Source organism: Pezoporus flaviventris, unplaced genomic scaffold, assembly GCF_033815535.1.
Source record: "Pezoporus flaviventris isolate CSIRO_AGI_PZ_B2104156 unplaced genomic scaffold, CSIRO_AGI_Pfla_v1 ptg000066l, whole genome shotgun sequence".
NCBI lineage: Eukaryota > Metazoa > Chordata > Aves > Psittaciformes > Psittacidae > Pezoporus > Pezoporus flaviventris.
In genome coordinates this window covers 12,960,868-12,987,898 of record NW_026892614.1, presented here as the reverse complement: position 1 = coordinate 12,987,898, position 27,031 = coordinate 12,960,868, and the positions used below count along the sequence as shown (strand labels likewise).

Genomic DNA, 27,031 nt, shown 5'->3' with positions numbered 1-27,031 from the left:
TACTCTTACGATGCTTTGTATGTAGGATGTTGAACTTCAGAGCAGGTCATCTAAACTTTTTGGACTAGATGACCTTTAAAGGTCCTTTCCACCCCAAACCATCTGTGATGATTCTGTGAAATGTTAAAATTTGTGACTAGATTTTGGCTGACAGCAGGCAAATTAGTCTGAGAAAAATTACAGATGTTTGTCGTGGTTTAAACCCAGTCAGGTAACTTGTTCACTCACTCCCAGTGAGTGGTGCTGAGCTGACAACAATCGAGGTCCGTGTCCGTCCCCCCCCCCCCCCCCCCCCGCACCGGGGCTCTCCCCTTCCCCGCTCCCGGAGGAACGGGGAGGAGGATCGAGAGAGTGCAACTCCTACGGGTTGAGACAAGAACAGTCCAGCAACAAATCACCACCGCTACTATCAGCTAAAACAATGATAAGGGAAAATAACAAGGGAAGAGAATACGATACCACCGGCCAAGAAAGCGAGTTCCACCTGGAAGCCCCTGTCCTTCTGGGTAACTCCCAGTTACCCCCCACCCCGGGCATGACGTGCTGTGACATGGAATACCTCCCCGGCTAGCCCGGGTCAGGCGCCCCGTCTCTGCCTCCCCACAGCCTCCCCTCCTCCCTGGCAGAGCATGAGCCCCACAGAGTCCTTGGTCAGGGTAAACATCACCTAGCAACAACCGAAAACATCGGCTTCACCAACACTGTTCTCAAACTAGAAGTCAAAACACAGCACTGCACCAGTTAACACAAAGGAAAAACATGACTGCTACTGCTGAACCCAGGACATTATCCACCCCTTATTCCATACCATTCACGTCGTGCTCAGATCCCACATTTTCAATACACCATCGCTCTCCCATATATATACATCCATATACATACAGACTAAGAGGAAAAGATCATTTTCTTAGTGCATGGACCAATCCCTATAATGCTGCCGAGTCCATTCGGTCCATGATGTTCAAAGTTCATTCTCTGTTGGGATGATGGCTGGAGGGAAGTCAGGGCCAGTCGCTGGTGACCTGGAGACATCTAGTTGATGGGCTATAAAAGCATTACACAGCAGGCAACGGCATACAATTGAGTTCACTGGCTGTTTTCCCCTAAAATCAAATCCCCTTGAGGTATACATTGGACTTCCTCATCTTCCTGCATTACCCACCAAGTATATCCAGGTCCCTGAGCAAAAGCAATCCCACGAGTGGGTTTGCCTTTACCTGAAGCAGGAATTACCCAGACTGTCTTCCCCAGCAAATTCTTCATATGCACCACGGGAACTTTGTCCCCCTCTACAATATGTAAAAGTTCTGACTGGGCTGGGCCAGCCCTGTTGGCAGATCCTCTGGTGTTGACCAACCAGGTGGCCTTTGGTAAATGTGTATCCCAATGCTTGAAAGTTCCCCCACCCATTGCTCTCAGTGTAGTTTTTAACAGCCCATTGTACCGTTCGATTTTCCCAGAGGCTGGTGCGTGGTAGGGGATGTGATATACCCACTCAATGCCATGCTCTTTGGCCCAAATATCTATAAGGTTATTCCGGAAATGAGTCCCATTGTCTGACTCAATTCTCTCTGGGGTGCCGTGTCGCCACAAAATCTGTTTCTCAAGGCCCAGGATGGTGTTCCGGGCAGTGGCATGGGGCACAGCGTATGTTTCCAGCCACCCGGTGGTTGATTCCACCATGGTAAGCACATGGCGCTTGCCTTGGCGGGTTGGTGGCAGTGTGATATAGTCAATCTGCCAGGCCTCCCCATATTTATACTTCAACCATCGTCCTCCATACCAAAGAGGCTTTAACCGCTTGGCTTGTTTAATTGCAGCACATGTTTCACACTCATGAATAACCTGGGCAATAGTGTCCATTGTTAAGTCCACCCCTCAGTCACGGGCCCATCTATATGTTGCATCTCTGCCCTGGTGGCCTGAAGTGTCATGGGCCCACTGGGCCAAAAATAATTCACCTTTATGTTGCCAATCTAAGTCCATCTGAGCCACTTCAATCTTAGCCGCTTTATCCACTTGTTGGTTGTTCTGGTGTTCCTCAGTGGCCCGACTCTTGGGTACATGGGCATCTACATGACGTACCTTCACCACCAGGTTCTGCACCCTGGCAGCAATATCTTTCCACAGTGCAGCAGCCCAGATGGGTTTACCTCTGCGTTGCCAGTTGCTCTGCTTCCATTGCTTCAACCACCCCCACAGGGCATTTGCCACCATCCATGAGTCAGTATAGAGATAAAGTACTGGCCACTTTTCTCGTTCAGCAATGTCCAGGGCCAGCTGGATGGCTTTCACCTCGGCAAATTGACTCGATTCACCCTCTCCGTCAGCAGTTTCTGCAACTTGTCGTCCAGGACTCCATACAGCTGCCTTCCATCTCCGATGCTTTCCCACAATACGGCAAGAGCCATCAGTAAACAAGGCATACTGCTTTTCACTTTCTGACAGTTTATTATATGGTGGGGCCTCTTCAGCACGCACCACCTCCTCCTCTGGTGACATTCCGAAATCTTTGCCCTCTGGCCAGTCCATGATGACTTCTAGAATGCCTGGACGACTGGGATTTCCTATTCGAGTTCGTTGTGTAATTAGTGCAGCCCATTTACTCCATGTAGCATCAGTTGCATGATGTGTAGAGGAGACCCTGCCTTTGAACATCCAGCCCAACACGGGCAGCCGGGGTGCCAGGAGGAGCTGTGCTTCAGTGCCAATCACTTCCGAAGCAGCTCGAACCCCTTCATAGGCTGCCAGTATCTCTTTCTCAGTTGGGGTATAGCTGGCCTCAGATCCTTTGTATCCCCGACTCCAAAAGCCGAGGGGTCGACCTCGAGTCTCCCCTGGAGCTTTCTGCCAGAGGCTCCAGGTAGGACCGTTCTCCCCAGCTGCAGTGTACAGCACATTTTTTACATCTGGCCCGGTCCGGACTGGTCCAAGGGCTACTGCGTGAACTATCTCGCGTTTAATTTGCTCAAAGGCTTGTTGCTGCTCAGGGCCCCATTTAAAATCATTCTTCTTCCGGGTCACATGATAGAGAGGGCTTACAATCGAACTGTAATTTGGGATGTGCATTCTCCAGAACCCCACTGCACCCAAGAAAGCTTGCGTTTCTTTCTTATTAGTTGGTGGAGACATTGCTGTTATCTTGTTGATCACATCTGTGGGGATCTGTCTACGTCCATCTTGCCATTTTATTCCCAAAAATTGAATCTCCTGTGCAGGTCCCTTGACCTTACTCCGTTTTATGGCAAAACCGGCTTTCAGCAGGATTTGGATTATTTTCCTCCCTTTGTCAAAGACTTCTTCCGCTGTATCGCCCCACACAATAATGTCATCAATGTATTGCAGGTGTTCTGGAGCTTGCCCCTGTTCCAGTGCAGTCTGGATCAGTCCATGGCAAATGGTAGGGCTGTGTTTCCACCCCTGGGGCAGTCGGTTCCAAGTGAACTGGACACCTCTCAAAGTAAAAGCAAACTGTGGCCTGCACTCTGCTGCCAAAGGAATGGAGAAAAATGCATTGGCAATATCAATCGTGGCATACCACTTGGCTGCCTTTGACTCTAGTTCATACTGAAGTTCTAGCATGTCCGGTACGGCAGCACTCAATGGTGGTGTGACTTCATTCAGGCCACGATAGTCTACTGTTAGTCTCCATTCTCCATTAGACTTTCGCACTGGCCATATGGGGCTATTGAAGGGTGAGCGGGTCCTGCTGATCACCCCCTGACTCTCCAGTCTACGGATCAGATGATGGATGGGAATCAGGGAGTCTCGGTTGGTGCGATATTGCCGCCGGTGCACTGTTGTGGTCGTAATTGGCACTTGTTGTTCTTCAACTTTCAGCAACCCCACAGCAGAGGGATCTTCTGAGAGACCAGGCAAGGTGGACAGCTGCTCAATTTCCTCAGTCTCCAAAGCAGCAATACCAAAAGCCCACCGGTACCCTTTTGGGTCTTTGAAGTACCCTCTCTTGAGGTAGTCTATGCCGAGGATGCATGGAGCCTCTGGACCAGTCACAATAGGGTGCTTTTGCCACTCCCTCCCAGTCAGGCTGATTTCAGCCTCCAGCACAGTCAACTCTTGGGATCCTCCTGTTACTCCAGAAATATAGATGGGTTCCACCCCTTGACAGCTTGATGGCATCAGGGTACACTGTGCACCGGTATCTACTAGAGCCTTATACTTCTGTGGGACTGATGTGCCAGGCCATCTGATCCACACAGTCCAGTAAATCCGATTGTCCCCTACCTCCACCTGGCTGGAGGCAGGGCCCCTCTAATGGTCGTCACAGCTTTGGACACTTAAGTCGTGTTGAAAGGGATTATTCTTCATTATCACAGGAGCTGGAGTAAAATCAGCTCTTCCACTCCATCTGGGAAACTGCTCACCAGAGACTGAAGCCGTAGCTCTCATGGGACGATCAGTCTTGGCCCTTGCTCCCCTCTTCAGTTCACTCACCCGTTCCTCCAAAGCTGAAGTAGGTTTTCCATCCCACTTTGTCATGTCTTCTCCGTGATCCAGCAGGTAAAACCATAGGGTACCCCGTGGCGTATACCTTCTGTATCTCCTCTCTTGAACAATAGGACGCCTCTTGTTAATAGCTGAGACGTGTGTTGGTACACGTGAGGAGCTGGATAAATCAGATAGATCGTCCCTCAATTTTTCGAGGTCCTGGGACAGTTTTTTCACAGCTGAGATGATGGAAGGAGTGAGATTGTCTTCGAACTCTCGGAGTTTATGAACCATTTCATCCACTGTTAGTGGTACTATGTCATTCCAGGTCACTGTTGCCAATGAATGGGCATATGATGACGGTGCATTCCGTGTAAGTTTTCGCCACATGGGTCGTGTACATTCAACTTCATCTGGATCTATAGGTGTATCCCCGTTATTCGGCTTGATGTGATAGATCATCTCTACGATGGCTGATTCCCTCAGAGACTGGATGCCTTTGTCTATAGTAGTCCACTTGGCCGAACGACTCGTAACATCGTCCTTGTATGGAAACCTTTCTTTCACAGCTGCCAAGAGCCTCCTCCAAAGGCTGAGGGACTTTTTCTCTCTTGCAATTGCTTTGTCAATTCCCCCTTCTCTAGCAAGTGATCCCAGCTGCTTGGCTTCTGTACCTTCTAGTTCGTGACCATCGGCCCCATTGTCCCAGCATCGGAGTAACCAGGTGATGATGTGCTCCCCTGGTTGACGGGTAAAATCTTTTCGCATATTCCGCAGCTCGGTTGAGGTCCGAGGTCGAGAAGTTACCTCTTCTTCTTCTTCTTCGTCATGTGATGATGACTCCTGATCAGATTCTGGACCGGGTGGTGAATTCATTGGTTCTTCATCTCGCTTCACCCTTTTTGCCTCCTTTTTGCTTGTTCTCTTGCGTACAGGGGCAACCAATATTGGTACGAATTGGTCCTCTGGTTTGGCTGCAGTGATTATCACTGTGGTTTGAGTAGCAACTGTACTTGTTGCTGGGGGTGGTGTAGCTCCCGTGCTTGGAGCTGGGGTAACCGCGCTGTCTGTTGCAGTTGAAGTTTGAGCAGCTGCTGTACTTGCTGCTGGGGTAGCTGCGCAGTTCATTGCAGCCAAAGTTTGAGTAGCGACTGTCACTTTGCCCTCAAATCCGCTGACATTCTTTTCCTTTTGAAGGTGCTGGATAGTGTTGAACAAGGCCCTGTAAGCATAGGCCAAGCCCCAGCACGTTGCCGTGATTTGTCCATCTCTGGTATGGCCAGAATGACCACACACCTCATTTAAGTGTTTTACTAATTCTTCTGGATTTTGCAGTTGTTCGGTAGTGAAATTCCAAAGTACTGGAGGGGCCCACTGACCTAGATACTTGCCCATACTATCCCACACACCCTGCCACTCATGGCTGTCCAGCCTCAGGGAAAATCTCTCGGTCCTCCTACATTGTCGTTTGACCCCAGACAAGACGCAAACCTGACTCTGCTTAACTCTTGAAATCAGTAGTGGGCAAAACACACTCTGTATGCGTGTTAGCATGGTGATTCCCATCACCATCAGCAAACAAGTCTCAACAGCATTAAAAGGCCATTCAAAAAATTCAAAACTCTCAAATGTAAATGGTCTGGGGGGATGACTAGGAGGGTAAAAGGATGTCTCCTTCACAGGTTGAGCACCTGAGGAGGAGAAAAAAGATGTGTAATTGCTAAGCACCTCCATCATATACCTCCCAAAGTATAAAGGTGGTGACCACACTGGGAACATAAGCCAGATCAGTTTCATGATCAATGATTCTATTGTATTACAAGTCATTACCATAAAGTACAATGGGACAAAAACCTTAGCCCAAGCCCCACACTTTAAAAACACTAATACAGCAAATACCGGATGGACGTAAGATATGATATACTGAAACTGTGAGGTCAAGAGGAAAAACCTTGAGAGCCAATAAATCAGCATTGTGATGAGTGACTATCAATCCAGTCAGATCTGTTCTTATCTCAACCCCTCGTGCCCCACGTTGGGCGCCAAAAAGAACTGTCGTGGTTTAAACCCAGTCAGGTAACTTGTTCACTCACTCCCAGTGAGTGGTGCCGAGCTGACAACAATCGAGGTCCGTGTCCGTCTCCCCCCCCGCACCGGGGCTCTCCCCTTCCCTGCTCCCGGAGGATCGAGAGAGTGCAAATCCTACGGGTTGAGACAAGAACAGTCCAGCAACAAATCACCACCGCTACTATCAGCTAAAACAATGATAAGGGAAAATAACAAGGGAAGAGAATATGATACCACCGGCCAAGAAAGCGAGTTCCACCTGGAAGCCCCTGTCCTTCTGGGTAACTCCCAGTTACCCCCCACCCCGGGCATGACGTGCTGTGGCATGGAATACCTCCCCGGCCAGCCCGGGTCAGGCGCCCCGTCTCTGCCTCCCCACAGCCTCCCCTCCTCCCTGGCAGAGCATGAGCCCCACAGAGTCCTTGGTCAGGGTAAACATCACCTAGCAACAACCGAAAACATCGGCTTCACCAACACTGTTCTCAAACTGGAAGTCAAAACACAGCACTGCACCAGTTAACACAAAGGAAAAACATGACTGCTACTGCTGAACCCAGGACAATGTTGTAAACTGTTCTCTTGTATCATTTACTTTCTTCATCTTTTCTGGATGAAGGAAAACAGTGTGACCTTTGGGTGCTAGAACAGACACGGATGGCAGAAATTGGGAAAGTGGCTAGGCTGGACTAAGGTAGCATCTTTAGTAGATTTGAATCAGTTTTTGGTTTTGCATCTACTGATCCAGAGTGCTTGGGAAGGGTATCAGCTTAATCTGAGGGTAAAAGTTTAGTTCTTGAAGAACACTAGAGATAAGGAAGTAGCAATGAAGGGAGAAATTAGGTGTATGTATTTGAGATTATGTAGAGTACTAAGTGTGAGAGTGAAGACCTGGAATACAAGAAAACATTGAGTGCTATTGTGGGAACACATGAAGGGGAATGCAGGCAGCAAGAGGAATTTAAAATATTTTCTTCACCCAAAACCAAAATTCTGGTGTCCAGGTACTCATTCCTTATGAAAGGATTTGCTGTTTTCAGCTCAGTTACCACAAAGACTTTTATCTTTTCCTCTCTTCTTTTTGTTTCTAAAGCAAATCTTCAAGTTTCCCCATAGGATTCCCCACTGCAGTTTTCAGAGTAATTGGTTTGGGGATGTGTGCATGTAGCTGTATTCTCTTTGGAGTTCTCTGTGGGTAATATCCATTCTATAAGAAAGAATATTTGATACCTTTTTATCAGTGTACCTTGTCACAGAAGGAAGATAATGTTGTCTAATTGCATTTTGGCTTTGGTGGTGCTGGTGGCTTAAGAAAAACTGCAAGTCAATTTGTTTACATGCTGTAGTTCTTGGGGGCGGGACGGGACATTGCACAACATAATATGCACCACATTTTAAAATCTGTGCTGTTTTCTTTCAAACTTCAACGTAAAGCAATTCTGCATCCACTCATTGGTGTTTTTAGCCTGGACTTTGTGCTGCTTTGTTGTGCTTTTTTACAGGATGGCTTTTAAAAGCAAGAAGATAAGCCTCTGTGGAATACTTCTTATATTATCTATACTAGTTTTGGACTTCTGTAGCAAAAAAAAAAAAAAAAAAATCTTTCATATGATGTGCTTTGGGATGATATTCTCAGTAAATTCAGGTTAGGCAGTAACAAAGGAGGCTTTTCTTTCTTTGGCAGCTAGAACAAAGCACTTTACATTCACAGTATGTGCTTAAGTAGAGCCTGGTAAAAAAATCCCATCATAATCTGACTGTGTCTCTAGTTAGAAAATCCTTGATATATAAGCCCAGATACAGTCCATCAGATTTTAAAATTTCTTATTCTTTAGAAACTTGCTTTATAAAAGTGACTGGTATCTCAAAATAGAATGCAATTAGTTGTAGAGTATAGCATTGTTTCACTGTTAATTGACTGGTCTGTCTTCTAATCAAGCCATGGCATTTATTCAGAGGCAGTGAATAAAGGCAGGTGTTGGCTTAGAGATTCTTGAAACAAGGAAGGGGCCGTGGTAAACTGGAATTGAATCACCCACAGGTGGTATATTAATATATAGCTGACAGTTGTTCATGTATTTGAACCGTGCTGATGGAAGCCTTTACCAAAATTTTTCCTCTACCATCTCCAATAAAAGAAGGAGCTGTGTGGCTTTGCACTGATTTCTGCTAGCTTCCTTGTCTTGAGGGATCTTTTTAAGAGTAGAATTTAATTCAAAATAGGTATCTACGCCATTGTGCTGCACAGCCTTACTTTTTTAAAAATGCCGATTCAGCCTGGAATCAGCAGTACATACTTTTCTTTATTTCTGTACCATTTCATACGTAGTGACAGTACTTGTCAGCACTGCTTGCAGAATAATGTTGGTATCAACAAGCAATCAGCTTGTTTTTTCCTTTTATTGTCTCATTTGATGTTACTGTAAATTATTGTAAAGTCATATTGGAAATGTAAGCATCTTGGTGATTTCATTGGAAACTTGATATGAAAGACTATGAAAAGCAGACAGCCAACAGGGCACTGCTTATTTTGTATTGTGAATTGACTAAAGCAGAAATGATGTTTTCAAAAAAAATGCCCACACATTAAAACTCTGGTGGTGTTTAAAGGAATTTACAGATGCATACAGATGTTGTATGGGATTGTGCCTTTATTTTCATGCAGTTACAGAGATGAGTACGGGGTTGTCCCATACAGAAAACTGCCCACTATTTCAGCAACTCTTATGCGTATCAGAAATGTAAATGTTATTACTCCAGCATTTAGAAAATTATGGAAGTGGTTAGTTTATGCTCTAATGTAAAATACAAATGTCAGATTAAGAGCAGTGGAGATTAAGATGCTTCTGGTGTGCTGAAATTATGTTACAATGTTCTCATTGTATGTCTGATGCTTTGTTCTCTCCATTTGTCTCTGTTTATTGTAATTTTATTGCAGTAGGACCCTTTGTGTGTGCGCATGTGTGTGTTGTCATTTTCCTATTTCTATATTCCTCTTCTCCTTTTCCTTTCCTCTTCCCCGCCCCTCCCATTGATGTTACCTGCAGCAGGTGAAGCTTACGGCATCAAATGTGACATCAGGTCACTGCTGTGCATTTTGGCTGCTCCGATGCTTTGAGTCTGTCCGGGAATGCAGGAGACCAGTTCTCTTGTGCTTTTCAGGTTACTACTCTTAACTTTAAATAGCACTAGAATTGGAGGCAAACATTGAATTACAAGGGTTTGCCACCTGTACTGAGTGCCAAACAACTGAGGAATACACACAAAACAAAGACTTCTGGGAGTTGTAGTGCACTCTACAGATTTTAGCCCTCCTGCTTTAGGGTGGATTCTGTAGCAGTTACTACTGACTTCAAAGGGTGTTCAGCAGCCAGGAGTTTGGTTTGCTCAGCTGTTCCTCAACGTAGTCTTGATAGTTCAGGAGCACAACTAGACTGAATTTTACAAAGTTGCCTTTTTGGTTTGAATGGAAAATAATAAGTGGTGGGGAAGCTGGGCAATTTCATTTCCACTTTGCTGTAGCAGCAATTAGGCTCTAGCCTTTTATGAACTGAACACAAATTTTGGCTCTGTAACCCAGGGGGTTATAACCTTCTCTGGAAAGGTTTAGCCTCTGCTTACTGGCATTTCTAGGAGCTACTTTTTCTGCTGACAGCTGGATATATTCCAAGGACCCCAGCCCAAATAGTATGTTAGTTAAAATTAGGTGTGAAAGCCTTTGAAGGGAATTTCCCAGTAGTCTCGTTTACTTTGCTTTTCATTGTAGAGCAGTTTTATAGTGCATGGACTGGTTTCATGCAGGTGGGGTAAAGTCTGAAGATGTGCTCTAGAGGTTTACCCAAGGGGCTCCAGCTACTAACTGGCCTTTGGTCAATGGGGCCACACTTAACCTAGTCTAAAGCAAGACCCTCTGAACTGCAGATGTTGGGGCTTCCGTACTGAACTGTATTGCTCTGCAGATGTGCTCCTTTTAGTCCACATAGTCAGTAGGGTGGGCATAGCTCTGTGGTGGAGCTTATTTCAAAGATTTCCATATGCAGGGCTGAATGGAAGGTGGAAAAGGCTTTGTTGTGTACCTGTGACCAGACAGCATGTGGTAAGGGTTAAAACTTTGTCGTGGTTTAAACCCAGCCATGTAGCTTGGTCACTCACTCCCCCCCTTCTTGCCTTCCCCCTGCTCCTGGAGGGATGGGAAGGAGAATTGGAAGAATGCAACTCCCACAGGTTGAGATAAGAACAGTCCAGCAATTAAGGTATAACACAAATCACTACTGCTACCACCAATAATAATAACAATGAAGGAAATAACAAGGGAAGAGAATATAAAACCTCAGCACCAGCTGACCGATAACTCACCCCACCCCACCTGACCGAGCACTGACCGATACCTCGTCCAACCCCGCAGTGCCCCAGCCCTTCTGGGTAAGTCTCAGTTACATCCTGGGCATGACATGCTGTGGTATGGAATACCTCTTTGGTCAGTTTGGGTCAGGTGTCCTGTCTCTGCTTCCTCCCAGCTTCCCCTCCTCCCTGGCAGAGCATGAGGCTCACAAAGTCCTTGGTCAGAGTAAACATTACTGAGCAGCAACTAAAAACATCTGTGTTATCAGCACTGTTCCCAGGCTGAAAGTCAAAAACACAGCACTGCACCAGCTACCAAGGAGGAGAAAAAATTACTGCTACTGCTGAACCCAGGACAAACTTAAGCAGGGGAAGTTTAGATTGGGTATAAGGAGGAAGTTCTTTACTGTAAGGGTGGTGAGGCACTGGAATGGGTTGCCCAGGAAAGTTGTGAATGCTCCATCTCTGGCAGTGTTCAAGACCAGGCTGGACAGAGCCTTGGGTGACATGGTTTAGTGTGAGGTGTCCCTGCCCATGGCAGGGGGGTTGGAACTTGGTGATCTTAAGGTCCTTTCCAACCTTAACTATTCTATGATTCTAAGGGCTAGCTGCTCAACTATCTAGTTTTAATCTGAAGCTCCCTTTTACACATATCCATGTGTTAGGACTCGCAAGGAATTGACTATCTCCTACTGTGTATCTTTTTGGCACTGTTAAATGGTTCATTATTTTATTCTTAAATTAAGGGCACAGGTATACTCCAGTTGCTTGTATTGCCTTCAGTTCTTATCAGAGTATATGTCTTTACATGTCACATTTGGATATTACTTGGTTTGCGTGTTCTCCTTCAAGTAATTTTGCAGAAGGCAATGCTAGTAATTGGGCTGTAGACACCATCCTTAGCAGTCTAATCTCCAGCTGCATTTCAGTCGCGTATTCAGACTCCACATTAGACTCCCCACTTTCTAGCATTTCTAGCATTGCTTTAGCTTATGTAAGTCTCTTCTAGAAAATGAATGGTGCAATTTGAGCATGATGATGTCAAAGTTCTTAATGTGTAGGCAAAGTAAAAAAGGAATGTTGTTGGCTTTTTTTCCTATTTATGGTAAAAAAAACCACAAAAGAAATAGCTAATAAGAATGGTTTAAAATTAATGGTTTAAACCAAGAATGGTTTAAAATTACTAATAGGGTATGTGTTTAAATAATTCATAATTCCATTTGACATTTTCTGCTATAGTATATCTTGGAGACCAAAACCATAGATAGCATGAGAAAAGAGAACCCTAGTTGAACTAGCTAAAGAAATGCTTTTTTTTAAATGTCCAGCAATTTGTAGAATAACAGGATTGATCATCTTCTCACCTATCAGCAAAGAACAGACATAAATAAATGTAAATATATGCAATATAGCAAATGAGGTTCTACCCTTACTATGATGATTTTCTTAAATGTGTTTTAAATGATGATAAATAGCTCTGATAAAGTGAACCTTGTGTTATAGGGAAAAATACATATCAGAATATGTAAAAAGTAGGGACGTAGCCAGATGTTCTCATATGGTAAATTAAAAATTTGCTAAATTGCTTCCTTTGCTTAAAGCTATTACAAAACACGTTCTTTAGAGACAGTGCAGTTCTTACTGCTGTTTAATTGAAACTAGCAGCTAGTCAGCGTCTTCCAGGCCTGTACTCTGGGTTGACTTCAGTTGGAGTGGGATGTTTGAGGTGCATAAGGCAGTAACAGATTGGGATGGGGGATAATTTAAGGGTTAACTTTTGCTGTTTACACGGAAGTAGAGGGACTTTTTACAAGGGCATGTAGTGGCAGGACAAGGGGCAGTGGCTTTAAACTAATAAAGGATAGCTTAGATTAGATACTGGGAAGAAATTCTTTACTATGAGGGTGGTGAGCCACTGGAACAGGTTACCCAGAGAAGTTGTGGATGCCCCATCCCTGGAAGTGTTCAAGGCCAGGTTGGACAGGGCTTACAGCAACTTGATCTAGTGGAAGGTGTCTTTGCCCATGGCAGGGGGTTGGACCTAGATAAGCTTTATGGTCCCTTCCAACCCAAACCATTCTATGATTCTGTGAAGCAGAAGCTTTGTATAGGGTGTCTGTAGGACTGATGCAAGGCAGTTGGCAACATAATGCAGTGAAATAAAAGGCTGTTTAAGAGAATTAAGCCTTATTCCAGATACTTGTCTGTAAAACAGTATGTACTGAATACGCTAAGTTCCTTCATTACTGAATACACTAAGTTCCTTCATTTAAGAACTTCAAATGGGATGATGCTTTTTTTCATGTAAGCTGTGTATTAAATGACTTGAGGTGAAGTGTGGGACAGAACACTAAAGTATTAAGCCTTTGTGTGTGTAGGTATCCATGTGTGTGTTTTCTTTTGGTGTTTCCGTCCATCAGTGAGCTCTGTGATTTTGTGAAGGTCTCTTCTGTGTTGGAATCACATGCTTAGAAGACTAAAATGGAGGTAGAAGTGATGTCCTTGGGTCTGATGGCTTATGAATAGCAAATGCCTTCTGTGTCTGCTTTTTGGCTGAAAAATCCTAAAAATAGGTGGGAAGGGATCTCAGGAGAACATATTTGATCTTGCTGGCTTCAACCTTAGAAACTGTGCCAGAGCTATTTGTAAGAGATGTTTGTCTGACCTGAAAACCGGCACTGATGGAGATTTCCTGTCTATCCTAAGCAGTTAGTTTTAGTGCTTTACTATATGTAATGTTTTTTCCTCACCTCCTTTACTGCAGCTCAGGTTTGTTACTGGGAACCCAAGTTCTGAGGAGAGGTGAAAAGCACTGTATTACGTACTTCTTTGTAGCTTCCTGGTATGTAATAGTACTGGAAGTTACTTCCTTCAGTCTTTATCTCCACTAGATGAAGGAACCCTACTTACTGTCAAGTTTTTTACATTCTACTTGCTAGACTTCTGATTGCTTGTATTACTTCTGCTTGACCCAGATCTCTTTTGAGCTGCAACACTGAAAGCTGGACTGAAATGAGCCTTATTTGCATGGCTGTCTGCAGCTGGCACTGAGGAGCCTTGATCTCTCCACTCACTGAAGACATCAGCCAGGTCAAACTTTCCAGGAAAGGAGACTCAAAAGCTGTGTGCTGCAGTGTTCAGCTCAGTGATGCTGGAGTCTCTTGACGCATAACCCCTAACTGCAATGCTGAAAGGATAAAAAAAATCATTTAGTGCTGAGAGGTAACAAGTGGATATGGCTAGCAGTAGTACTTATAAAATGCCAGTGGAACAAATTATTTAGAAACATCTGTTAGTAGAAACTAATTGAATACTGTGTAGATTGGAATGTATAAAGCAGGACATAGCCAAGAATTAATGAGAGAGAGAATGAATTGGCAGGTGGATCCCCTCATCTGTTTTCCTTCCCAGAATAGCCTGTTTCTAGGGCCAGAATGGGTAGAATAGAATGATGAAACAACTGGACGCACAAACACAGTGTAAGCGTAATTATGTTGGAGAACAGTGAAAACGTTGTTAAATGGCTGGTAGAGAGTTGCTTGCTCTCTCAACTCCTGCTTGTTTAACACACAAAGCTCATTGGTGGATAGTTTGACTGACAGGAGGTGTTTTTATGGGTTTTGGCATTCAGTAGTCATTGATCACAATCCAACACTTTTCTGTTTTAAGCAGTGATATTTTTGATGGCTGTCTTTGAAATTCTATGCAAATTACAAATGCTGTTATGTCCTTCTGGTCAAAGTATGGGCTAGGGATCTTCATCTGCGCCCAAATTTGAGTTTCTTTGTTGTGCTAGGGATCAGACAGCTGTGGTCCTTGAAAAATGCGTGTAGTTCAACCTCACGGCTGAAAACATCTTTCTCCTTTGCAGGAAGAGAGCACACACACATGTACATATGGCTGCTGGGGCAAGGCCTGGACCCTGCAGTAACTTGTGTGGTGATCGTTTTGACTAGAGCCTTCTGGCAGTATTTTGCACCCTAATAATAACGACAACAGGAGTTTAACTACCCTGGAACAGTCTGCTGCCCCAGGGAGAAGATCTAGTCTAGTTAGTACGTTCTTGTGTCTTTATTCCACCCCATCAGCACAGAAGCAGAAAGGAGAGCAGTATGAACGATAGATGATTGTGAAAATGGATATTTCACTAAACTAGCAAATGTAGACAACCCCTATTCTTAAAACCCCTTTGAGGATAAAGAAAATAAGCTGTAAAAAGCATGCACAGATGGATGTTATTCTGATAGTAACATGCTGTATTGATATGTTAGAAAGGAAGGAATGCTAATTGTGCAAAATTGTAGGCAGTGAGGTCATGGGGAAAGTACTGAACTGTAAAGGTTTTCCATTTGCAGGATAGTTCAACTCTCTCTGATTTGACTAATGTATCATCAAAGGTGTTCTGGCCAGGACCAGCCAGGCTTCTTATCTGTCATGGATGTGATTTTTGCTAATATACTGGCACAGTACAGAATATATGTTCCAGAAATAATAATTTGTAATTGAAACTGTGTTCCTTTAATTTCTACACAGGGAAAGAAAACAAAGAAATGTCTTACATAGAGAAATATTTACTTTAAGAAATTTATAGTTATGGTAGAGTCAATCTCTTAAGGACCACTGTTTCTTTTAATGAAAGTTAAAAGTAAATCTTTTTGTTGGATGATAAAATAAGCATAATTCAGCACAGCCTGGAATGATATAATTGTTTAAATGCTATAATTACTTGTACATTTTCTGCTGAAATATATTGCTGATCATATATGATTCTTCAGTTCTTGACCTAATAACAATGCAGTTTGTTAAAAGGTCAGACTTTAAATGTGTAACTGCCATCTAAGAGTGTTTTAAAACTGGAACAGCTAAGAGTAGGAGCTTTCTTAGAATTGAATTCAGAGCTGTTTCTCTAGGAGAAAAGCACAGATTGTAACTTTGAACCAATTCTTTGAAGCCTTACCAAATTAAAACTCTGCGAAAGTGCTGAGAAGCCTGCAGTTTTGTCCTTGTCATAGAAGAAAGTAGCTTAGCATCCTGCTTGTCTGATGTTTTCCATTGTAGTCTTAGCAATTCATCCTTGAGCAAAACACTGATATATTTTATCAAAAGGAGAAGAACTGTCTGTGAGGTAGATTTTACTTTTTGTTGATTGACCTTTATTTCTTCTTCACGTAAAATGGAACCTTTTTTTGTCACTGATGAGTGAATTTTTGTGTGTGATTTTTTTTGTTTGTTTTGTTTTTTGTTTTTTGTTTTTTTAAATTTCTAGCTGATAAATTTAGACGGAAACTGGAAGAACTGGAGAAAGAGAAAAAGTCTTTAAAATTTCAGCTTCCTTCAAGGCATCCTTCAGTTAGCAGTTTTTTGGACCGGTTTGTTACCCAAGTTCAAGCAGAGTTGCGCTGGGCTGCTGATCATCGGTAAGTTTGTTGATTCCCTGTTATGTAGAATGGTGCTTCTGTTTTTTTCTAAGTACAGAATGCAATTCATGAATAATTCTCATAAAGAGTTTTAAGGACATTCTAACATATCAATATGGAGCTTTTTTTATGAAAATCCCCTCCCACCTTCCCTTTTTTTTTTTTCTTTCTACAGTTCATTTAGAATTGCCCTGAGAAACATTGATCATGTCAAACTGGTGAATTAAATGGAACTTTTCTCACTGTTATTGAGTAGGAATGGGATTGAATCCTTGACACTTGGCAACTTGAGCATACAGCAGCAAGGCAGCTTGAGCAATGGTTCCCTGTGGAGTTAATTCTGATGCTCCTTTACAAGCAATGAGAGGATATTTAAATATAAAGTAAAAACTTTTTTTTTTTTCCCCAGATGAACAGATCTTTGGGAGCTTCCTTTTATGCATCGCTTGTTAGGTGGCAGTAATGTGCTCAGCACTGTACAAAGTCACAAAAACGATTTCTCGACCTTCTCTTGAAGGGATAACAGCTTCAAAGATTAGGGGAATGAAGATGAGTTGGATGACCCAAGGGAGGTAGTTAGCTTAGGAAGAAAAATTTCTCTATTTCTAGGTCGGTCTTCAGCTATGCTGCCAGTTACTGTTATTAGAAGCAAGAGGATTCTTCATAGATATTGGGAGCTATTCTTAAATGCAATAGCACAAATGAAAGAAGAAAAATCTTTTGTTTTCTGGCAGCTTGTACATAGAAAGGCTTCAGTGTGCTAGTCAATACATAGTTTTTGATAGACATGAAAATTGGGTAAAACCAGCACAGATAATAGGATTACATTGCTAAATTTGAGACTTTTAAGGGTATTTTTAGTCTCTATTTATAGTATTTGGGAATAAGACAGGTTTAAAACAAACTGCATGCCCTCAGAGTTTTTTGCTTCTACCTTCTGAGGCCCTAAGCAGCTGTTTTGCCATTCCTTAATGATTTAGGGTACAACATCTTGTATTTTGTCATTGACATGTGTTTGCTTTATAATGATTTTGGCTTTAGAGGTGCTGTTGTCTTTACTGTCACAGAAATTATGTTCTTCAGGGATGCTTTAGTGACTTAGTCTGCTTCTTTTTTCTTATATAATGTAGATATATTTTTTTGTATAATAATATACTGAATAAATAATATATACATTTATGAAACTAGTGCTGTTCTTTGATTATATCTGTGTATCTGTTTGCTGACTGCTACTGCTGAACCCAGGACAACAGGTCTGAGAGCAGTGCCATTCTTCAGGGTCAGATGAATATCCTCTTCACTTTTGTGTCCTGTGCATACTCCTTTCTTCGAGCTTGTGTTTGTTGTGACACCCTTTCTTTTTCTTGCTTGATTCTTGTAGCCTTTCACGCTGCTTTGTTTGTGGTCTGACTCTTGTTGATGCAGCAGGCCTGCCCGTTGTCTTCAATACAGGTGTTCAAAATCTTTCTTTTCCAACAGTATTTTTAGATAGGACAAGATTGAAAATGTTACCACTTTTTCAGGAAAAACTTGTAGGCTTCAGTTTTTATTTTGATTCTGAATGTGAACAAAACCAATATACCCAAGATTTCTTTTTTCACTGGAGAATTAGAAAGATGACAAGGCTAGCCCCATCTGACCAAATCATTGCAGTTTCACAGTAGTTAAGCCAGTCTCATCTTTTTGCAAAGAAACAACTTTTAAAATAAAAAGTGCGTATGGCAGGTTATTTGTTCAGTACATGAAACTGAAATTCATGCCCTGGTTTTGTTGGTTAAATTATGAGACTAGTTTTTAGGTGAGTGTATTTGGTGTTGAGAGGATATTGGTGGCAGGTGTAGGAGCCAGGTTTGGTTATGTTTAGCTTAGGAGCAATACCCAAGATAAATCTGGGTTTGTGCAATCACCCAAGTTTAGAGAGATCCAAGAGGTCTTGTTTCTGTTCCCTCAGTCCCAAATAGGCAGATGTACATGGGATTTCCAAGGAGATTCTGAGAATAACATATGTTTATTGTGGAATGTTTCTTAATTTCAACCAACTACTTGGAAATCTCTATTGCATACAGAGCTTGGGAAGATGCAGCTCTTGCTAAAAGAAGGTGACTTCAGAGCTGCTGGCAAGTGTGGCTGGTTGGAGCCACAGCAACCTATAATGATTGTAAGGCATATATATATATAGTGATGACCTAGCACCTCACATTGCAGGTGTCCCTTTGAGCTATTTTGTTATTACAGAAATACAGTTGTGCTGCCATTATGTATGTTTTGTTTAAATATTAATGCCATTTATCTTAGTGCCATGGGTTATTTTGCCTTTTCAGTACATTCTTCAGCACACAGAAAGGGAATAAAAGCATGTGTGTCTTCTGATGGTCCTGCAGAAGAGACAGGAACCTTTTGTTCTACACACTTGTTAAACAGCTGTGCATAGGGATCATAAGTGTGTTATTAGTTGTGCTTAAACTAGACTTGTGATGCGTATTTTGTGTGTGGCATGAATGCATTTGCTTTGTATGATTACAGTGGGAAATCATGCTTCAGAAACATTCTTTGAGAGATTGGTTTTTTGTTTTGTTCTGTTTGTTTGTTTTTTTTTAAACAAGATCTTGAAATGTATCTGTACCCTTTATGTGGTAATGCACTTGCTTCTATAGAGATGGACACAGAAATACAATTGGCCTTGCAAGCATGCATGCCCTTTTGCAGGAACATGCAAGATCAAAGGTTTGCATTGTTTGCAGGTGCATTTTGAGAGGCTGATTATAGACTTGACAATGTAGTACACTGATTACCTTGGGGGTCCAATCATGCAAAGATTTACAGCTGAGTGTTGTGCTGGCCACTGTGAGGAATCCCACTGACTGTAATTTTGAAAGAACTCACTGTGCAGCAGAGAAGTAAAATTTGGCATGGAGAAGCAAACACTCCAGATGATCTCTAATGTAGTCTCCGAAAGCTGTCAGAAGCTGCAAAATTGGCTTTGGCAAGTTTCTAAACTTCTGTCTAAGAGAGATTTTTCTCTGTATTGATAGAAATTACATGCCTTAGTTTTCTCTCTTTCAAGGCAGTGATGGATAAATTTCTGAAATATGAAAAAGCTGGGGGAAGCCTGAAGCCATACAAGTTTTCCTTTTTCCTTCTTCAGCGTGTTGTAAAAACAGTGTAAATGTTTGAGATAATAAGGGAAGATATGCCAAGGAAAAATCTCTTGTTCTCTAACTGCATCCATTTAAGATATAATCATTCTGGTGATGGAATGTTATGACTCTGAAGGTAACATGTAACATTCTGATCTCTTTAGTCTTTGAGATGTTGGTACTCGGGAATAATGCTAACTTTTAGCTTTTTTCATTTTTCCAAAGTGTTAGAAATGAAGAAACGCAAGTTTGGCATGAAAACGAACATAGACTTTTGAGGTCCACTTACCAGGAGAGGATGGAGGTTTCAGCCACAAAACGAAACCAACTTTTTCAAGAAAAGAAGTGGTTACAGGTAACAGGACTGCAAAGTTCTCCAAGCACCAGTGCTGTGTGGGGAAAAGCTTGTAAGCTGTCACACAATTCAGTACATTTATTGTAATAGTGACTTTGCTTCTGTGCAGCAATTAGAGCCTTGGCTGTAGTCCAGTTGATATCTAAGTGATGATTGGAGATGGCAGCCACAGGAGCTGAGTTAATCTCATTATGGAGAAGCAGAACTTCAAGGCTCGGTGGCTTGTGTACATGCTTTAACTTCCCTCATTATCTTTTGAAGTGTCCTCTCTATGTTCTAATTTGCCATTTCACTATTTCACTGATCTCCAGAAATTTTTGTTCAAAGACAAAAAGTTTTCATCTGATTCTGGTTAGAATTGACTGTAAATACATAATTTACCAGCTTTTGTTCCTGAAAGATGGTTGATGCAATTCATAAGGATGAAGGAATCATCATGGAGCTGTTAACATTTGCCAGCAGTAACTTTACACTGACATGTGATGTCAGAATGCGGTAGTTTGGCAAATGGAATGCTTTTAAGATGGCTTCTGTCCAGTTTTTAATCTGTAAGTCTTTTCTGCAAAATTTAGCTCTTTTCACTGTCCTTCAAAAAATCCCAATTTACTGGCTAGTGCAAGTCTTTGCTCCGCCTCCTTGGCAATCACACTTGGCAATGTGACACTTTAGAGAGCTACTAGGTCTTGTCTTAATATCCCATTATTTTTGATACTATTTTTCCTTTGGTGGATCTGATAGTATAATCATCTGTTTATTTGTATACACACAAATATGTATATGAAAACCAGAAAGAACTAGAGCAAAGTATTTACTAGTTATTGCAAAATCTAACCTATATGAAAAAATGTCTTTTCTATCCTAGTCTTCACCTTTGTACTGTTTAATTTATTTCATCAATATGTAAGAGTATAGTTCAACATTTGTCAGTGTTCAGAAAGACATTTTTAATAATGTAGATGTCTAGCCAGCTACCTCAAGATACTCAACTGAAATCTACTGTAAAGACTCCACGCCAGGTAACGTTTTTATACTTTTCCAGGTGAATCTTTATTCCTATGTAGTTATGCTAGGAACAAATTAGTCACATTGTTGCACAGGCATGCTATTTATGAGCATTTGATCAAAATTACCACTAATTTGAGATTCTGGAGAAGAAGGCTGACCTATGGCATTTGGTGACTTCCAAGCATCCCTTAAGGATTGCTCCTTTCCAAAATCTCCTGTGATCTGAAAACATCAGTGTTGTTTGTTTTCAGTTTGCTCCTCCTTTTTTTCCCCTCCTTTTTTTCCCCTCCTTCCTCCTCCTCCTTCCTCCTCCTCCTCCTCCTTCCTCCTCCTCCTCCTCCTTCCTCCTCCTCCTCCTCCTCCTTCCTCCTCCTCCTCCTTCCTCCTCCTTTTCTCTCTCTGTTGTTGGATCTGTGTTTTGTCTTCAGGGATTAGAAAGCGTATGACAGTATCTAAAATTTGCATAGTAATGTTTCTACTGTAATCTGTGCTTCATGTAGAGCACCAGCCCATAAGTGAAGCTGGAGTACAACTCCAGCTTATGTTTAGTGAGCCGAATATAATCTGCTGCTCCACACTGAGGCTTTAAGTCCTTTTTATCTGTCCCTGGAGGCTGACCAGGAGCCCATTAAAAGCTTCTTGGCATTTCTGGAAAAGAAGGCAGAAGAATTTCAGTTTACTGACTAAATTTCCATTCTCCCAAGAATACCTGTGTACTATTCCTGATTGGAACAGCTTTCTGTCTGTGAATGCAGATTGTGTGCTTCTGCTATCTATTTATGTTGCAAAACCACTTTGGTACTAAAAGTGTGTTTTTAAAACCAAATTCTGTTTATCTCCCTTTCTGTTCCCATGTAGGTTGCTTATTGGAGTGATTGCAATTACTACGTTTTTACAGAGTATGAAGGTCTTTGTATAAAGTAGGGCCTATGAAGATTTTGGCAGTATTCCCAAACTGGTAACAGAGACAGAATTGTCCTTTGTGCACACTAAAAGCCTAATTTAAGACTGAAAGAAATAAAACTGATGTTTTTGGCCTGCTGACCTTTCTGTCATTGACAAATACCTGTAGATTGAAACATGGGCCATTCTGTTCTCTTGTTGCTAAACCTAAAACCAAAAAGGAGGAAAATAATTGATGAATTTAGTGTGCGAGTACTAATATAAGTTGAAATTTTGGAGCCAGTCAACCTTTTAAGATGCTAGGACTGTTTCTTGTCATTTTAAGCGATACTCAGGGAGCTTATTGCAGTGCAGCAAACCTGAAAGTATGTTTGTTGACAAAATGAGCATTAGACAACTAAATTTCACTTAAAATACGCTGAAAATACTAAAATCATGTTAAGGTTTGAAAGCAAAGCACTCAAAAAGCAAGTAAGTGCTTAAGTCGGTTATCTGTGCATAGTATGTATGCTTTATGAAAGTGTTCAATTATATGAACATGCCTCTTTTTCTGGATTCCTGCTGCATATGTTGAAGATGGAAAGTGCTTGTTTAGATATTCAGAATACCATTTTTGTCTTCATTACTCATTATTCAGCACCATTTTACTGTATGTCACTCAAACCCTCTTTTCGATTCAGATGTATTAATTTGTGAGTGGGCTCTTTTTACAGCATTAATCAACATGGCATCAGAGTGATTCAAAACCACTTAATTTTATCTCCACATTGATTTGTGTGATGAGGTACTCTTATTGCCATTTTACAGCTAGAGAATGAAGAAGTGAATTGCTGTAAAAAGCTATATGGTCATTTCTAAGGTCAATTTTGTAATGCCTAATTATTTACCTGTGAAAGGTTTTGTTTTGAGGTTGTTTTAATTTTATTTTTTTGTTAATTTCTATTTTTAGCTGGACTGAATATAATCAGAATATGGAATTATCAGCCTTGATTTCTGTTGAGAGTCTATAGATAGCACTTCAGAGACCCCTCTTTCTGGTTCTATGGAAGATAGCGAACATTCAGTCCGTGACAGTGTGTGGGGGTAGTAGTTTAAGTGGCTTGCAAAATTTAACAGAAACTGTATGAAGTGTTAGGAATAGAATCAATTTTCCAGGGTGGTTTTAAACTACTTCAATAGCAAGTAGTTATCCTTTTTTCTTTTCTTTCTTTTTCTTTTTAGCCTCACTTTTCAGGTGGGACAAAGGAGCCAAGGGCTAGATATTAAATACCGTTATTAACTCATCAACCCTGACTCCTTCATGAAGCGCTCCTTCCTAGGGTGCAAGCTACCTGTTGTCTTTCTAAGGAAAAAATAGAATGTGCTTTTGCAGAAACTTCAGAACCATAATGCATGGTATTTGAACCTCTAGCAAGACAAGCTTAACTGAGGTTTGAAGCTGTGGTCATTTTAAGTCAAGGGAGGGATTTTATTCTTTTAATTTAAGTTAAATACTAGTAATCAAAAGGACTTGCTAGGCAGTCAGTGATTTGCCATTTACATCCTGATGCTGGATTGAAAGCCTAGAGAAGCCATTGCAGAGATACTCTGCAGGAGGACAGCTATATGGTTGATCACATTATCTGTCAGTCTGTAGCAAGATTCTCTTGTCATACTTGAACTGAGATTTTGTTTTGCTTAAAGTAGCTCTGTATTTTAAAAGTAAAAGGTGGCTGATGAAGAAGAACCTGAAATTTGGTATTGAAATGGAGGTGGGGTGTTCAGATTGTTAGCACTAAAGTTTTTAAATATGATAAACGTAAGAGTTATTGTGTGTCAACAAAAGAATGTCTTCTTATTTAATGTGCTAAATTGGAGAACCTTAATTCATGCTACTTTAGGGACTTGTATTTTTCTAAGAGTAGAAGGGTTTCTCTAGCAGGGTTTGTTGTAAACTCATGTTTTTGCTCTCTGCAGAAGGAAATTGAAGACCTCCGAGCAAGACTGGCCATATTGGAAGCAAAAGATCAACAGCTAAGAAGAGAAATTGAAGAACAAGATAGGCTTATTCAGTCACAGGACTGTGAACTGTCTGCTTTACTTGGCTGTGTTTCTTTGCGAGAACTACAGGAAATAAGCAAGGCTGTGGATGACACTTTAGCATTGTCCTGTCAAATTCCATTCAGTCTGGATCTTCCGGGGACAATAAAGAGGTATTAAAATTTCAGCATGTTGTCAGTAATGTAGAGGCTTGTATCTTCCCAAAATAATGTTGAATTTGCTGTCAGTTGTTTTCTTCATAATTGCGCCAGCAAAGTAGCTGAATTCAGACGCTTTAAAATTTTCTAAGAAGAGACGTTGAAGTTCTAATATTAATATACTTTCTCAGGAAGAAAGACTTTGTAGTTATTTGCAGGTCTTGCACTTAATAACTTTTTATGGTAAAGAGTCACTTACAGAAAGCCTATGTATCCATTAACTGCTAATACCTATCATCAGTTTAAACTATTTCTTTTTAACTGGTGGATTTCCCCTGCCAGCCTGCACCCTCCATCCCCAGCTTGGTAACTGCAGTAATTACAACATGTTTCTTGTAGCCTGGAAGTCAGTACTAGGCATCATCTGAATAAATATTGGAGATGCTTCTTGCTTCAGTGAACTTCCAATCATAATAAATTCTGAGTGTTACACTCAGATGGTGGGCTTCAGGTAGCAGGGGAAGGATGCAGCGTGCAGACTTTTCAGGTCCCTACCCTTAAATGCACAGTGTATGGTTCCTTTAAATGGAAAAGTAGCTACTCTTGGTAACCTATTGGAAATAACCTCATCTTTATTTATGAAAGCAACACAAGTGCTCAGAGCCTAAACAGTACTGGCAGGTAATGGGATGTTGATGATGGAACTTTGAAAGTGTTGTGTCGCCAGGACAAAATAAAATCTCTGTTTATCCGAACTTGCATTTCTTCCAGATAAGCAATAACTACATTTCTTGCCTTTTTTTTTTTCCTCCCTTCATGTTTGTTGGATTTAGCTTGTTTATATTAACATTCATAAGAAATTGCTGCTCATGTGTGCTAATTTATACAGATATTTTTATTTAAAGTCAGCAGAACATTTTGTAAAGGACATATTCATCTCTTTTCAGGTTTGGTTAAAATTTTATATTAAGTTATGGGAAATATTTTATTGAATTAAGTTTAGTTTTGTTTAATAGTATCTTATACCTGTGTTTCCGAGATTGGGGAATAAAAAGTCTCAAGCAGTCTGTCAGAACACAGGCTTTGATTTTTCTCTCAGTTTGATATTTATTTATGAAAGAATATTTAGTTGTTTTTTTTTTCCCCTCTCACAATGCTGATGCAATATTTGAGTTGCCCTTAACTCTTTGGGAAATGATTTAAAGATGAGTTAAATTAGTACTGGTTCAGGAGGAACTTGCTCAGAATTCTTTGCTTGTTAGCACCATGAATAACACAATCACTAGAGGGAAAACAGGCACTATTGAAAGTGGGTTCAAAACTTAAATGAAAACTTAGAATTAATTTGTTTCCTTTCTGTTCGTTTTTAAAAGATGCACTGAATGAAACTTTTCTGGTTTAGTTTTGTTTGTTACCAGCTCTGTGTCACCTGGGACAATGATCGGGTGCTTCTGCTCTCTTTACTGTGCCTGGAATTCTGCTATAGAAAGTGGAGACAGATGAATGCTGGGTTGTGTTGTGCAAGTAAGCCCACTCAGGCAGTCATCTGTGACAACCTTTGGGAACAGTTTAAATCTCCTATATTGGCTTATAGCTAGGTGCTCTTGTCAAACCCTAAAGCCTTTTCTGACCAGAACTAATAGCAGTGGTGTAGATGTCCACCTATGGCATGGTCACTTGGAAGCTAGAGTCATTGGTTCAGAACATGGAAGCTCTGCATTCAGGTCCTCTGCAGACTGACTGGATCTGAACCTACCATCTCAGAGTAAGCTCTTATCTGCCAAGGATTTCAATGTTCTGGCAGGAAGCATGTTCCATCACAGTTCTTAAGTTGGGTCTTAATGTATCTAGTAATGCAAAAGCAGAAATCTGCCAAAAGGCTAGAAGGCAATGGGAGCCCTGACTCTGGGAGAGTGAAAGTGGGGAGGATTGATGATTATAGCACTCAGCTGAGATGAGAGACTGATATGGTGGTCATATCTGTTGAGGGATTTGGCAACTGTCCCTCAAGAGTTATTTTTTTTTTGGTTTTTTTTTTTCTTTTCTTCTATTACAACTTCGAAGTGAGCTGATAGGAATGTGTCACAACATGGCTGATGCAGTCTTTCAATGAAGCAACGTACCACTCACTGTCTATTCAGCAGCTTTCCTGTCTGCAGAAGATGGTGGCTTGCCCTGAATTAAAAACATCTTGTAGGTGTTTTCTCTACACGATGCGGCTTCTTGGTCTTGTACATCCCACTCAAAATCTGCTCAGGTATTGTATATGCTGTAGCTGCTGCTCTGTTGAAAAGTGCACAAGCTGTCTTGGAAGCACAGACTGACATCTCCAGTCCAGCTGTGTGACTCAACCACTTGACATTATCATACAGCCCCTTGCTTGCCTTTGGTTCTCAAATCTCTTCCCTCAGTCATAGAATCCTTGAATGGTTTGGGTTGGAAAAGGACCTTAAGAACATCAAGTTTGAACCCCCGCTGCAATGGGTGGGGATGCCTCCCCCTAGACCATGTTGCCCAAGGCCATGTCCAGCCAGGCCATGAACACTGCCAGAGATGGAGCATTCACAACTTCCTTGCGAAAACTGTTTCAGTGCCTCACCGCCCTCACAGTAAAGACCTTCTTCCTTACATCCAACCTGAACTTTCCCTGTTCAAGTTTAAACTCATTACCCGTTGTCTTATCGCTACAGTCCCTAGTGAAGAGTCCCTCTCCAGCACCCTTGTAGACCCCCTTCAGATACTGGAAGGCTGCTATGAGGTCTCCACGCTGAACAGCCCCAACTTTCTCAGCTTATCTTCATACGGGAGGTTCTCCAGTCCCCTGATCATCCTCGTGGCCCTCCTCTGGACTTGTTCCAACAGTTCCATGTCCTTTTTATGCTGAGGACACCAGAACTGCACACAATACTCCAAGTGGGGTCTCGTGAGACCAGAGTAGAGGGCAGGATGACCTCCTTCGACCTGCTGGTCACGCTCCTTTTGGTACAGCCCAGGATATGCTTTGCTTTCTGGATGTTCTTTCCTTTAAAGCTGTGCAGTCCATCATACCTCAGGTACAGTGATTTTATGTTTGCATCCAGTCATGTTGTGTTCTCTCTTTCTGTAAGAGAAAAAGCAGTAGCAGATAGTAAGACATATGGTGTGGATATACTTCCTGTATGCCTATGGGCATCCCCTACATTG

At 41.8% G+C, this 27,031-nt stretch overlaps 1 protein-coding gene across 4 annotated transcripts in view; it reads left to right on the top strand.

The window, feature by feature from the left end:
* DISC1 (DISC1 scaffold protein) overlaps window positions 1-27,031 on the top strand; it is a 235,023-nt gene that overhangs the window by 63,401 nt on the left and 144,591 nt on the right. For all 4 annotated transcript variants that reach the window (XR_009746566.1, XM_061471274.1, XM_061471275.1 and 1 more), the window contains exons 4-6: window positions 16,121-16,271; window positions 19,634-19,763; window positions 23,628-23,863. Coding sequence is in view for 3 of the 4 variants with exons in the window: in XM_061471274.1 (XP_061327258.1) it covers window positions 16,121-16,271; window positions 19,634-19,763; window positions 23,628-23,863 (517 nt within the window). In the remaining variant the exon portion in view is untranslated. The remainder of the gene's footprint in view (window positions 1-16,120; window positions 16,272-19,633; window positions 19,764-23,627; window positions 23,864-27,031) is intronic.